The 16112-nt window shown below is 32.7% G+C and overlaps 1 protein-coding gene across 1 annotated transcript; it reads left to right on the top strand.

Moving 5' to 3' along the window:
• The first annotated feature begins 11224 nt into the window (after window positions 1–11224).
• Window positions 11225–13126, top strand: LOC129896639 (probable (S)-N-methylcoclaurine 3'-hydroxylase isozyme 2). Its single transcript, XM_055972572.1, has 3 exons — window positions 11225–11378; window positions 11422–12342; window positions 12426–13126. Exons 2-3 carry the CDS (start codon window positions 11485–11487, stop codon window positions 13023–13025), a joined length of 1458 nt encoding a protein of 485 aa, XP_055828547.1. The 5' UTR covers window positions 11225–11378; window positions 11422–11484; the 3' UTR covers window positions 13026–13126.
• The last annotated feature ends 2986 nt before the right edge of the window (window positions 13127–16112 follow it).

Genomic DNA, 16112 nt, shown 5'->3' with positions numbered 1-16112 from the left:
GAGGTTCCGAGTTGGTATTGATATTTTCTTGATGTTTGTTTCATCCGGCCATTTTACATACTCGTACATTCCACGTACTGACGCTATTTGGCCTGCATCGTTTCATGATGTAGAGACAGGTACCAGAGATCATCAACTGGCTTACCGTTGATTATCTACACACTTCCAGCTACGTGGTGAGTCCTCCTAGCTTCCGGAGGATCTTGAGCTCCTTGTATAATTTTGTGTTGTCTCTTTTATTTTTATTTTTGGTAGCCATAAGCTTGTCATTGGCACCTTCTAGACTTTGATAGAGGCTTTATAGACTAGAGTGTGGGGAGGTTGGACTGTTATCTTGTGGAGTCCTAATATACTTATTTTGTTGAGTTGAACATGTTGGCCTTCGGCCCCCATATTATGAACAGTATGTTATGATTGAACCCTCCTTTGAGTGTATGTGACTGAATGATGGAGTGACTGAATCAGGTGGTTCGCTTGAAGGTTAGAAATGGCTTTCAAGTGCCGGTCACGTCTAGGGTACCCTCCCCGGGTGTGACAGCTTTCCTCCAAAACCTGCCAAAGAAATAGAGAGTTAAAAATCATAAAAGTAGGTGAGCTTTAAAGAGCTCACTGAATTGATACTTGCTACAAATTTGAAGTATTATCTAACACTTGATGTCATTTTTTAATCTTTTGCATCATCTTGACGTCATTTTTTTATTATATTAGAAAGAAAGTAAAGTATAAAACCAACAATAATGTTCGGTTTACAACTACTGATTGTCTATTCAAGACAAAGATTGCTCAATCTTATTTTAAACTTTATGAAGTTCATAAAAATAAGAAGAAATTTGGAATCAAACCTTCTGATGTTATTGCTGATTATATATGTGGACGCCGTTTATTGGCAAGCACCCCATAGGACAAAGTGGATTATGTTTTCTTTTCAGTAAATATTAAAGAGGGTTATCATTAAATTTTTGTTGTGTTTGATATTGTTGAAAGGTATTTGAAGGTGTATGATTCATTTTCGGCTAGGTGGTGGCAAATTATCTGGCTAAAAACATTGTTGGCATGATTTCATCGGTTTTACCATACTACTTGAATGTGGTCAAGTTTTATGATAAGTGTCCTGAACTGAAGATATCACCTAAATACAATGAAAAAAATGAGTTTGAGCTCATTAAATCTAAGTTCATAACTGAAGGGATTCATAGACAATAAGATGATGTACTGTAAGTTTAATTGTTTATCAAATAGATACTATCATTTGTATTGATCTTATTAAACTCAATATGTTTACAATAATTTTATATTTTAAATTTTGTAGGGACTGTGGAGTTTTTATGGATGCATTTGCTGAGTTACTGAGCAATGACCAGGATATTGCAAATCAACAACTAAATGCACACAGTCTCCGAAAGAGGTTTGGGGCTCCATTATGGGAATATGCAGTGAAGAACCAAAAGAGTAACCTTCAAAGTGAAGACGAGCGACCACATAAATGAAGAAATATAGTTATATTAGTTAATATGTCTATGTAAACTATATTGTCTAAAAACAGTTTATAGCTGGTGTATTAGTTAGATTTTGAAGATTGTTTTGTGCTATTTTTTTAAGGTGATTTTTGTTCATGTAAATACACTTTTAATATAGTTTTTTGTTCATGTAAAATAGATCTTCTTTTTATATAATGTAATACATAGCTACGTTAATGTTAAAGTGTTGCAGTGATGTTATCAAACTAAAACCTATATTATGAATTAATGTTGTGTTGAAAATGCCTTCAGTGTTCTGTAGACCACAAAAATGAATTAAATTTGATTGAAAAATGAATTACATACACATTAAGTTGAATTAGAAGAGAATTAGATACGAATGAAAAGTGTAACTAATGAAAAAGTCTTCACTGATTTATAGACCACAATAATGAATTAAATTTATAGTAAATTGTATTATATAGACATTAAAGTTGAATTAGAAAAGAAATAGACACGAATAAAAAGTGTAGATAAGGAAAAGGTCTTCAGTAATTTATAAAGAACAAAAATGAATTAGAATTGAACTAAAATTATTATATACACATTAAACTTGAATTAGAATAGAATTAGACACGAATAAAAAGTGTAACTATTGAAAAAACCTTTAGTAATCTATAGAACACAAAAATGAATTAGACTTAAACTAAAAATGAATTACATACACACTAAAGTTGAATTAGAAAAGAATTAGATACGAATGAAAATTGTAACTAATGAAAAAGTCTTCAGTGCTCTATAGAAACACAAAAATGAATTAAACTTAATTAAAAATAAATTAAATACACACTAAAATTAAATTAAAAGAGAATTAGACACGAATGAATGAAAATTATAGCTAATGAAAAAACCTTTAGTGATCGACCACAAAAATGAATTAAACTTGAACTAAAAAATGAATTCTTGTAGAAAACTAATGACCTAAACCAAACAGGGTTTATTCTTTACTTCGAATGTCATTCTTTATTTTTAATTTGAAGGTCTAATATTCTTGCAAGTCTTCCTGTTGTGACCTTGTTGTCCACAATTGTTGCATGTTATTTTTGATTTTTTGAATCCATCTTCTCTCAATTGCGTGTGTCTTTTATATTTTGGCCTCCCAGGACGTCTCTTTTCAAGTGGTGGAAGTACAACCTCTTCAACAACGTGTGTTGTTATATTTCATGTACTTTCATCTGGGAGGGAATTCAAGTGAAACTGGTATATCAACAATAAATTTCCTCTTTTGTAGTAATCAGAGAAATATTTTTCATAAATAGTGTGTTTGGTTGTTAAAACAGCCAAGGCATGTGGACATGGCAGCTCATCCAATTGAAATCTCCCACATGTGCATGTACGCTATTGAAGACATACCGTGAATCATGTAATACCATCTAGTATTGTATACACATATTCATTTGTCTCCCTAACCTATGAAAAATAAGAAGAAATATAAGCAAGAGAGATGTTAGATGTGAATCAGAAGAAAAAATATTAGCAAAAAGAAATTTACAGATACCATACTCTTAATTTCTCCGATGCAGTTTTGTTATGTTGCAGAACTTTTTCATACTTTTTCTCAAGGTTAAATTCTGAAAATGTTGCCTTTGACCTGTTATTGTTATTCCATTTTTGAACAAGTTGTCTCATGAATTCTAAGAGGTGCAAGACTCTAAGAACTTTGACATATCTTGTTCTTGAATTGACTGATTCTGCAATATTGGACGTCATCATCCAAGTCCTATTTACCTGAGCATGAACACGTGACCATTTATAGTATCCAATGTTCAGCAAATAGTCTTTAATTCTCTTGTCTATCTTCTCAACAATTGCCATATGTTGATTAAACTCTACCATGGTGTATGTGTTTTCCATAAAGTAGAATAATTCTGTTTTTTTTTGCTGACTCTTTCTGAAGTTTTTCATTATGTTTTGCAACAAGTGTCATATACATGCAAAATGAGGTATTTCATCATAGACTATTGAAGTTTCCTTAATAATGTTTGCATGCCTATCCTAAACGATACACATCTCTGATCTTTGACCAAATGCCTCTCTGAATTGTTCAAAAAACCACCTCCAAGATGCATTATTCTTTAAATCAACAATGGCATAAGCAAGCGGTAGTATACTCCCTGCATTAGGTATAATGTTTAATACATTTTTATTTCATACATAATACATTTTTAATAGATAGTGCAGACTTTTAATACAAATTAGAATTTTATTTATAGAAGCACTAGTATTGTATTCGAAAAGTCTCACCTGTTGCATCTAAGGTATTAGCTGTTAGCATTGTCCCTTTATATGCTCCTTTTAGAAAATTTCCATCAACAACTACAATTGGTCTACAATACTGTCACACCCCGAGAGGGTACCCTAGGCGTGGTCGGCACTCAGAAACCATCTCTCGCTTTCGAGAGAACCACTTGGTCTCATTACTCATTTGTTTATCAGCGGAAGACTTAAGAATACTAATGTGGGCTTGTCATCATCAACATCAAAGGAAAAATAGATAATTCTTAGAAGAAGTAGTTTCTAAGGAGAACTACTCTGATTACATCATCAAACTCTGTCTATGAAGCCTCTAATACTCTTAGATAATGCCAATGATATGTTCATGGCTATCTTAAAAGAAACATAATACTCAAAAATAATAAAAAGATAGAGAGTTCCTCCGAATACAAGAAGGACTCACCAAATAGCTGAAAAATAATGATCTTCAACGATGCGCCTGTTGAGGATCTCTAACACCAGTATCTATATCATAAAATGATGCAGGTTGAATGACGTCAGTACGTGGAATGTACGAGTATGTAAAATGGCAGGAAGGTAAGGACATATATCAAGAAATTCCTCTCACTAAAACTCAGCTCAGAACTCAACATCATCTCAACATTAATATGTAATGCAAATTTAAAATAATAATAAGAAATGCTTACTCAATTGGAAGTTTCTCTAACCGACAACCATCACTTATGAGCTAGCGATGATACAACGAAGCGATGTCATTGCCACATCCATCCAATACCTTGCCAGGGTAAAGGACATCACCATCTTGGATCCCCTCATTAAAGTACTCTTTTGGGGACTTAAGAGGCATAGCCTCCATCCTACGCTGGCTACGTAGTTCTGGGTTTGAGTTAATTAAACTCTTACCCAACTCGGTGCTCAATACTACTCTCAAAATATGTGCTCATATTAATCTCATCATCTAGTCTCATTGGACTTTAATTTAAATCATCAAACTCATCTCTTCATCAATCATTATACTTCAAAAACATCATTTACATCTCATCAAAACATCTTGCTCAAAACATCATTTACTCAAATTCATTTAAACTCAACTCTTTTGCTCTTTCAAAACTCAATAAAATACATATATAGTATTAATTCATATCACTCTTTTTATCAATAAAAATATTAAAAAGCCAATATCTTTACTCAAAACATGTGTAAAAATATTCATGAACATCAAATCAATTAGAATTCATGGAAAAGTAGCCATGAACAATAATTTCAATAATATGAGAGATAACAATAATAATAATATTAATGCATAAATATATCTAACTCAATAGAAGAAGAATATTCATTTAGAATTCAAGATTTGGATAAAACTCAACTATAACTTAATTATAATGAATTTAAATATTGGGCGCATGGAAGAACTCAATCCGATGCTATGAAAGCCTTACATATCTTAAATCTGAAGCTTTACTTCGAATTGGAACACTCTTGGACCCCTAGTCTTTTATTCTCGTCAGAGCGTTTTATATACTACCCGGAGTATAAGAATCACTGGAGTAGTATTTTTATACTTCTAAAACTAAAACTATATTTGAGAATGAGTAAAGAGTTGCTTAAGAAAGCTTGATGAATAAAATGAGAAAATAAGGTGGATATATATAGGTGTGGAGGAGGAACTTAACAATAAATAAAATTAATTACAAAGGATGATCTTGAAAATTCAATGGAGGATTTTGATGTCATGGATGATGTCAAATGGTTCTAGATCTTTCTATGGTAGGTGAGATGAGATCTCTTTTAACGGAATATTTATTTTTGAAGCTGCGTTTGAATAAGATAAATTCCTTATTAAGATTTAGTGTCTCATAATAATTATAGATATAGAATTCTAATTTTAGTTAGTTCAAAAATCATCCAATTTGGAGCATGCTACATCGAGATATAAATTTTATTCTACAAACACTTCATTCCATCACAACACTATGTCTTGAAAAGATTAATTTATTTGATCTACTTAAACTCTGAATCTTAAGATATGTTATTAATAAAAGTACAGGTAATGATATTATTGTTACTCAAAAAATTGAATCACCTAATTTGGACTACTTTATGAAAAGTTATGCCCAAAATACAGAGACATTATCATTTTCGTCGAGAATTGAAATACCGATATACAACATTTTAAGGAGTGTTACAAATACTCTCATCCTTTTATCGATGTAAACAGAGCTACAAATACATATAGGAAATGGTCATCCTCTGATTTGTGCAATCTTATATAAGAACCATGGTAAGTTGCCTCTAATATGTGAAAGTAACTTGGCAACTTTGCATATGATTGAGATGGATCACCTCGGACTAATTCAATAGTTTATTCTTTAGCTCTCCAAACTTGTATATATGTGAGCCGCACACTATATTCTTGTAACATGTCATTTTGTATATCTCTTGGTGTGTAGTTGGCATATGGATCAATACATTTGGCAACAATAATACTCCCAACAACTATCTTGGTTGTTTATCTTTCCAATAATGAATTATGTAGCAACATACATGTGTGTTCGCTTTCAAAATCTGTAATAGCGAACATTTGAGATTTATTCATGCTTGAAGCGTGTAAATTTCAGCTACAGTTTTCTCCGAGGCATTGTATTGAATAGTTGTTGATTTTTTTATATTAATATACAATCAATAATATAAACTAACTTGAATTTGAGTCTTACCATGTTGAGCTTGATCTCAGTGTCTTGAATTCAAAGTATTTAAGAATGGAATGTCTTTTTTGTGCACTGGTAAGGACATATTTATTTTTGTAAACTTGATCTTTCGCAAAAAAAAAAGATTGATTAGGATTAATAATGATAACTGGTTGTATTTCTTCTTGCTCATCAACTTCCTCACATAATCCAAAGTTAATTAACTCTAGTGCCTCATCGATGCCACTAAATGCATTAGAAAAGTATGAATTGTGTGTAATCTTCATATCTTTTGAAGTGTCGGAACATAATAGTAGAATTAGGGTGAAATCACTCTCTAAGTTGGTCGATTCAGTTGTTGTGACACATAAAGGGTATTTTGACATATCTCTATGTTCCTTTTTGGTTTCAACATACACTTTTACTCCCATATCGTTATGGATTTGAATTGGAGGAGACCTTTCATCAATCTTATATCTGATTTCAACTTTACTTGTTGATGTGTCTATTAACAATTGAGCAGCAATCACAGAAACGGGGTTAGCAAATGTTGAATCGATATTTAGCATCATACCATCTGCCAAGTAATTAATATACTTGTTACTAGAATTCCATCGACCATTGAAGTAAAGCAGCACAGCCAGATTAGCTATATTTTTTTTCTACATATTTTTTTTGTTAAATTAGAAGACAATTAGAGAATTAGACACGAATGAAACATGTACTAATAAAATCAGCCTTTAGTAATCTGCAGGCCATAAAAATGAATTAAACTTAAACAACAAATGTATTACACACACATTAAACTTGAATTAGAAGAGAATTAAAGACGAATGAAACATGTAGCTAACAAAACCAGCCTTCAGTCATCCGTAGGCCACAAAAATGAATTAAACTTGAACAAGAAATGTATTACATACACATTAAACTTGAATTAAAAGAGAATTAGACACGAATGAAATATGTAGCTAACAAAACCAGTCTTCAGTGATCTTTAGGCCACAAAGATGAATTAAACTTGAACAACAAATGTATTGCACATACATTAAACTTGAATTAGACGAGAATTAGACATGAATGAAATATGGAGCTAACAAAACCAGCCTTTAGTGATCTGTAGGCCACAAAAATAAATTAAACTTGAACAACAAATGTATTACACACACATTAAACTTGAATTAGAAGAGAATTAGACACGAATGAAACATATAACTAAGAAACCAGCATTCAGTGATCTGTAGGCCACAAAAATAAATTAAACATAAACAACAAATGTATTACACACACATTAAATAAGTAATCGTGATAAACATAGAAACATAAATAAACTTTCATGTTGAATCACAACTGAATACAAATCGTGTATTGCTAATGAATTAGGCATGCAATCTAATTCAAACCTTCAAACAATTAAATATTCAACCATTCAAACCTTTAAATAATCACATATCTCTACTCAGAAATCACAATTCTTCAACTGGTTCAAATCTGCATTCACCTAAATTTCACAATTCTTCTACAATAACAACCGAATACACATTACTGAATTCCAAAATTGGAGTATTAATGTTGTAGAAAATCGTGGTTGAGAAGCTAGGAAGATAAGTATTGCCCTAATTTTTGAGAAAATCGTAGGTGAGAAGATTAGAGAGAATATTGATGTAGCAAATTTGGAGAGAAACTGGGGAAGAGAAAATCGCGAGTGAGAGTTTTATAAGAGTAAGGAGTGTACTTAATTTAATTCAAACAATTTGCTATAAATGGTTAAAATAATTATGTTGCTGTATGTGGTAAATATTTCTTGAATATTGTACATTTAGGTGATTTACCCTAACAAAAACAATCAACAAAAACGGTTCCATGTATATGCAATTTATTAATAATGTATAAATAGTTGTAATGTATAAATAATGTATCGATATTGTATAAATAATATATAACCATGTATATATGATATATAACTACGTATTAGAGATGTATATGTATCCATATACACAGTTTATATAATATTTATACCAACAATTCATCTTCCTCAATGAGTAATTTTTCTTTCCAGATCCCGAGCAACTCAAAAATATCTTTTAAACAGTCACAATATTTAGATATGACCTCATCTCAATATTGTGAGTCTTTGGATATATTATTCACTCGAAACTATTCGCGTTTACGACATGTCAAATTCAAAAATCTGAGCTAAGCCCTGAATGGATAAAGAACAATATTGCTTGACTAATATAACAAAACAAAATAGCAGTACTATAAATGTTGTCCATAAAATATAAGAGAAAATCAACGTTTATTTTCTTCTAAAGGAGATGGAATGAATAAAATGTTATCAACCAAGTAAATTGGTTGTCCACTTCACAATGGTGGATAGTCCATTTACTTTTTAAGTGGGTAAATTCCTCACTAATATTTTCCCCCACTTGTATATATAGCTATAAATATAGCCTTACTTTTCAATGTAAAACACACACAAAAGAAGAAAATTTCTACTACTCTCTCTATATTAATACTTTCTTTATATTTTCTTGCACTTCTTCCTTTATAAAATTGTCAAGTTAGTTTATAATACGTTGTCAGTATGAAACTCTAATTTTTTAGAAAATTAACTTATATATCAGGTATATCTACTAAAGAAATTTAATTTTTAAGTTGTCTTTGTTACTTTCAAATTAATTTTCATCATGTCAAACTTGTCAAAATTGGAATTTGTGGCACTTGATATTTCTGGCAAAAATTATTTGTCATGGGTATTTGATGCTGAAATCCACCTTACCGCTAAGGGTCTTGGTGATGCTATAATTGAAGGAAATACAGCATCAAGTCAGGATAAAGCAAAGACTATGATTTTCCTTCGTCATCATCTAGATGAAAGCCTGAAAATGGAATACTTGACAGTGAAAGATCCACTTAAATTGTGGAAAGACTTAAAAGGGATGTATGACCACCTCAGGGCAACGGTATTGCCAAGGGCTCGTTATGAGTGGATGCACTTATGATTTCAAGATTTTAAAATTGTAATTGAGTATCATTCTGTTGTATTTAGAATAACTTCTCAATTAAAATTATGTGAAAAAACTATAAATGATGAGGACATGTTAGAAAAGACACTAACTACTTTTCATGCCTCTAATGTAATATTACAGCAGCAATACTGTGAAAAGGGTTTTAAAAAATATTCTGAATTGATTTCATACCTTCTGGTGGCTGAGCAACATAATGTCCTTTTAATGAAAAATCCTGAAACTCGTCCTACTGGAACTGCTCCGTTATCGGAGGCAAATATGGTAAAAACACATGGCCAGTCTGAAAGAAGACAAAATAAAAATTATGGCCACAATAATGTGCATGGACGTGACAATGACAGAAGACGATATAATAATCGTCGTGGTGGTGGTCAACATAAAAGGGAGAACAATATGAGTTCTCAAAATGACCCTTCAAAAAGTAACTGTCATCGTTGTGGCATGAAAGGCCACTGAAAAAATGAATGTCGAACGTCTGAGCATTTCGTAAGACTTTATCAAAATTCTTTCAAAAGAAAAACAAATAGAGGTGAAGCCTCTTCTTCTAATGCTCGGATAGAGTCACACTTGACGTTCGAAAAAAATGTTGAGGCAAGGCCTTTGCATAATGATAATATTGAAGCAAATCTGGCTTTGAGGAATGATGATTTTAATGACCTCAATGATATTACTCATTTGGAGGTTGAAGATTTTTTTAAGGATCTTAATTGATGTTTAATTTCATGTTTTTCAATATGTTGTCATTTTTATGTACTTTGAATTATCGTGTTTTTATGTTTATGTATTTAAAAATAATAATAATAATAATAATAATAATAATAAATAAATAAATAAAATCAGAGCCACATTTTTATAATTGTATATTGTTTATTACATTATGCTATTTTACAATGTTGTAATTAATTACTATTGGTGTGCTGTTATTTAATCTTAATATCATATTGTTACTAAAAAGTAATATTCGCTTTATTTAATGTCATTATACTAATTGTTTATTCTTATTAATGTTTTAGACATTAATATTATATAATAATTGTATTATTTTTGCCAATAAGCAAATTATCTATACATGATGAATAATATTAAATAAATATTTTATAATTTTATTTATTTTATATTTGTTTTTAATACTTATGTATAATATTTATTTAAGGTTAATAAGTGTATCTTGCCATAAACATTTTGAATTCTAAGTTCATTAAACTAATTTACTAGTAAATTGTTAATTTATATAAATGGGTAAATTGCCCACTAATATTTTTCTCCACTTGTATATATGGCTATAAATATAGTCTTACTCTTCAATGTAAAACACACACAAAAGAAGAAAATTTCTACTACTCTCTCTATATTAATATTTTCTTTATATTCTCTTGCTCTTCTTTCTTTATAAAATTGTTAGTTTATAATATAAAATTGAAAATAAAGAAATATGTAAGAACAATAGTGGAGCACCGAAACAGATATAACTACCGTGAGTTTCTGCTTGACTTCACCGTCTAAGAACAATTTTTTTTTTGTAGAATATTTACTTCATCGACCATATAACAGAAAAACCTCTATAGATCTACCAAAAACATTATTGTTATTACGAAAAATTAATGATAATTGAGTTATTTTGAATAAGGAATCTTAACCCAGCGGACAAATTAGTCAATATCTTAATAGTTCTATAACGGTGCTAACATGTCTATAAATAAAAAAAACTAATAAATTTTAAAATCGAATCAAACCAATCGATACACAGCGCGTGATTTCAATGTCAGCTTGATGGAAGAAACTCAGGTGCCGGACTTTGGAGATACGTTTTTCGTTTCTTTAGGGAGAAAAAGTCACCTATATCAGGTCAGTGAGTATGGCAACTTGGCCTAATTTATATTATCATAGTGAGTAATATTCTCTTTTTGGTGCTGTAAAAAAAAAAAAAACAATCTGGTTTACTAAGGTGAGGTGCTGTCAATTGACCAATTATGTAATATCTGTTTATTATTCTTGTGTTGTTCATTATTGTCAATGGAGTCTCCGCTGCTATCATTCTTCCTTATCTTGATTCCATTCTTCATACTCATCTACAAACAGTTTATACAAAAATCTCGAAACCTTCCGCCAGGGCCTCGATCATGGCCAGTGCTAGGAAATATTCTCCAGATTGGAAAAAAGCCTCATATTTCCCTGGCAGAATTTGCCAAAATTCATGGGCCCTTAATTTCTGTCAAGTTAGGAACTCAAATTGTTGTCGTGGCTTCATCCCCTGATTCTGCAGCTGAAATCCTCAAGACTCAAGATCGTCTGCTCTCAGCTCGATCTGTGCCCAGAGTTGCTCCATATGAACTCTCTGTTATTGATCAACACTCAATTGTGTGGTCCAGTGATTTGAGCAATCACTGGAAGTTCTTACGGGCATTTTGTCGAACACATTTGTTCTCACCCATAGCGGTAGAGTCACACGCACCTCTGAGGGAGAAAAAAGTGTCGAAAATAATAGATTTTCTTAGGTCTAGGAAAGGGGAAACTGTGAAGATTTCTGAAATTCTGTTTGGAACCGTTTTAAACACGTTAGGGAACCTATTCTTTTCAAAAGATTTATGTGATTTGGATTATGAAAGGAACACCAGCGGGATCAAGGGTGTTATTAGAAAATTTGTTGAATTGGGAGCTACGCCAAACATATCAGAATTCTATCCTGTGTTTGATGCTCTGGATCTGCAGGGATTGAGAAAGCAGACTGAAATATATCAGAATCAATTGATCAACATCTGGAGTGAAATTGTAAAGGAAAAAAGGCAGGCAATTAGTCGTCGTAGCTCGGACTTTTTGGATGTCATGATTGATAGTGGATTCTCCGATTTACAGATCAATATATTATTGATGGTAATTTCTCATGTCCCTGGGGTGAAATTTTTAATCAAAATTGATTGAGACTGACATGGCACAATCTTGTTCTTCAATTTCAGGAATTAATTGGTGCGGGTTCTGACACCACTACCTCAACAATTGAATGGGCAATGGCAGAATTGCTAAGAAACAAGGATGCTATGCACAAACTTCAGGCTGAGCTTAAAAGTAAGATTGGGGAAAATGATATTATCACAGAATCCAACATCACTGAACTTCCATATTTGGCTGCTTGTATCAAGGAAACATTGAGAATCCATCCACCTACTCCCTTCTTGATTCCTCGTCGTGCTCCTGAGACGTGTAAGATTATGGATTACACCATCCCAAAGAACGCGAGGTTGTTTGTGAATGTTTGGGCAATAGGGCGCGACTCAAATACATGGGAAGATGCATTATCTTTCAGGCCCGAGCGGTTTCTCGACTCGAATGTGGACTTCAAGGGTCAAGATTTTGAATTCATACCATTTGGCGGAGGGAGGAGAATATGCCCTGGCTTAGGTTTTGCTAGACAACAAGTTCACTTGATTTTAGCTAGTTTGATCCATCACTTTGAGTGGTCACTTCCTAATGGTGAGGATCCAATGCAGTTAGATATGGAAGAAAAGTTTGGTGTTACTCTACAGAAAGAAAAGCCTCTATTGGTTGTCCCTGTGTAATATGTGTATCTTTTTTTCTCTCCATATGCAACATGTACCTTCACTTACAAATAAAAGCTAGTTGCCTCAAATTGGTGGTTCCTTACTCTCTTTGCTTTATATATCAGATTTCCATTTTTCAACCATATATGTATTCTTAGCATTTTAAACATGTAAATCCTCCTTTTCCTTAAATTATGCTGCAAAGCAATGTGATTTATGTGATTGTATGCCGTATGTATTACTGATTGTGAAATGAGTGTATACATGTGGAATCTATATTCTCGATCGTAAGAGTACTAAAGTAACTGTTTGAGGCCCCAAATTTTTTAGGCCTCCCATTTTTCCTAATATATATATATATATATATATGAGATAAGTGTCAAAAACACATTTTTAAATTATTAAAAGTATGAGTTTCATACCTAAACTATCATTTATTAGTTTGAAAAACACACCTCATTGATGTGTTTAATGCAATCTCTCTACTCTGTCTATTATTTGCAAAAACCTTGCCACATGTCATTCCACATGGATAAAATATTTCACTTTGAAAAAAATTAAATAAACTATTAATATTAATTAAAAGTTAAAAACTGAATTATTTTTATCCCCCAAAAAAGAAATTATTTTTAAAAAATAAAATTTAAAATATTTTTCTCACCTACTCCACCACCTCCCTCTCGCCCGGGCAATCCCCATCCTTTTATTTTTTTAAATTTCTTATATAAAATATTTTTAAAAAATTCATACTTCACCATTCTTTCCTAAAAAAATGTTATTATTTTTTTTTAAAATAAAATAAAATTATACCCAACCATCTAATCCTCCTCTTTTAATTTATTTTTAATTTTTACATTTTTCTCGTTATGAGTTAGATATGTACATATATTTTTAGATTTTTTCTACTTGCGTACCAAATATAGCATAAATAAAAGCTGTATTTTAAGAAAAGTCTTGCGGCAAGTAAAAAATATTTTTCTAAAATCATATGTATATATCTAACACAAATGAAAAAAAAAATTAGAAGCGGAGAGTTAGGTGGGGTAGGGTAGAAATATTTTTTAAAACAAATCAAAATAAATATCTAAATTATTATTTGAGGTGAGGGGAAGGGAATTTAAAAATTAAAAAATAAAACTAAAAAAGTTGGGAGAGGGGGGGAGGGAAATGGTGAGAGAAAGTGGAGTGGGATAACAAAAATATTATATATTTTATTTTATAATTTTTTTTGGAAGGGGGAGAGGGAGATAATATTTAATGTTTAATTTTAACTTCTCATAATTTATTTAATTTTTATCAAGGTGAAATGTTTTATCCATGTGGAGTGTGATGTGAGAAAAAAAATTAAATGAAAGAGAGAGAGTGTAGTTGTAACACCCCTCAAACTTTTCCCTAAGATTCGGGGTCTTCTTTGTATACGTGTGGGGCCCATCGTATTTATTTTAAAGTATGTGCTTGAGTTAAGGTAAGTCTCTGAGGAGTTTAAGAGCGTTGGAGGTGATGTGGGGTCATTGAGGACCCCTAGGACCGAGCTAAGTCCAAAAGACCCGTCGTGGTTAAGTTTAGGATGAGTATGTAAGGGTCGACTTTTAACGACCCTATCTTTTGAAAGACGTCAATCCGGGTGGCCCACGACCTATCAAATTAAAGGTCGTCGAGTCTTCTTTCCAACGCCACCAAGAACGTAAATTTTGGAGTTCGAAGTCAAAAGATATAACGATCCGAAGATGAACTAGCATGACAGGAATTTCATTTTTGGCCTGGATTGCAACTGCTGGGGAAATGACCTTGGCGCTGTAAGGGCGCGACGCGCCACTATCGCGCCAGAAACATGCCTCAGTAGTTTGGTCCCTGGCGCGATGCGCCACTAAAAGTTGTGCAGGGTTTTTCAGGCCAAATTCCCAGAATTCAGAACAATGGGCTTGGCATTGTAAGGGCGCGATGCGCCACTATCGCGCAAGAAACATGCCTCAGTAGTTTGGTCCCTAGCGCGATGCGCCACTAAAAGTTGTGCAGGTTTTAGGCGTAATTGGCATTGGCGCTGTAAGGGCGCGACGCGCCACTATCGCGCCAAGGGCGTTTTAGCCTATTTTCGGAACTTTTGGGGAGGGGCAATTTGGGAACTTACCCAAATTATATATATGTAACCCTTGGTCTTTTGGGGACCCATTTGGAAGCCCCCACTCTCTCTTTAAAAAGCCCTACGAGCTTCTCTCTCTCTCTCTCTCTTCTTCATCTTCTCCATTTCCAACAAAAAGAGTCTAAGAGCTTTAAGATTTGAGTCCCCCATTGAAGACCCAACATCAAGGTTTCTTCAAAGTCTTCAAACAAGATATGTAAGGCTATCCAAAATATGGGCTAAGTTCACTCATGTGCCCTATTCTTGCTTGAGGTTAGATATTCATGAAAAATAGAGTTCTTGGTATGGTGTATGTCTATATGAACCTTGTCTCCTATTTATATAATGCTATATGTGTTGATGTTGTTGAGCCAAGAAGTCCTTAAATTCCTTCATGATTAGTATGAATTGATATAGATGAATTATTGTTATGTTTTGTTGACCTCTTTAGCCATGTGAATATGTTGTTTAAGTCAATTTCCTTAAATGCGCTATTCTATTTGAATGGTTGAGTTGAAGTCATAGAGTTGTGTTAAATCTTGAGGAGATGTCATAAATGTTCATATAGAGGAGGCTTGATTGAGTTGATATGAGGAAGGAATTGATAAATGTTCATATAGAGGAGGCTTGATTGAGTTGATATGAGGAAGGAATTGGCAAGTGGACAAGGTCCTAAATGAGACTTGTCATTGTGCCTCAATTGAATTGCAAATGAGAACCGAGTTGATGAGGTGACATTGTACCACATGAAACTAGCCGTGAGGGCTTGTTTGAGATGATTCGAGGAGTCTTATGAGCATAGAGTCATGGGAGGAGTATCGAGCACCGAAGCGAATGAGAGTATAGTCCATACTCGAACCCCAGAAACTACGCCGCCAACGTAGGTAGGGATGAAACCGTTAAAGTCGGATGCTTCCCGAGGGATTGGAACCATTAAAGTCGGATTCTTCCCGTGGGATCGAACCGTTAAAGTCGGATGTTTCCCA

This window comes from Solanum dulcamara, chromosome 7, assembly GCF_947179165.1.
Source record: "Solanum dulcamara chromosome 7, daSolDulc1.2, whole genome shotgun sequence".
Classification (NCBI taxonomy): Eukaryota; Viridiplantae; Streptophyta; class Magnoliopsida; order Solanales; family Solanaceae; genus Solanum; species Solanum dulcamara.
The sequence above is the reverse complement of the archived record's forward strand: the minus strand, read 5'-3'. Positions and strand labels throughout refer to the sequence as shown.

Bases quoted from the DNA above. Each gene is read 5' to 3' on its own strand.
- LOC129896639 (XM_055972572.1), top strand. From the start codon at position 11,485: ATGGAGTCTCCGCTGCTATCATTCTTCCTTATCTTGATTCCATTCTTC. The intron at 12,343-12,425 runs GTAATTTCTCAT...CTTCAATTTCAG, and splicing joins AGATCAATATATTATTGATG to GAATTAATTGGTGCGGGTTC.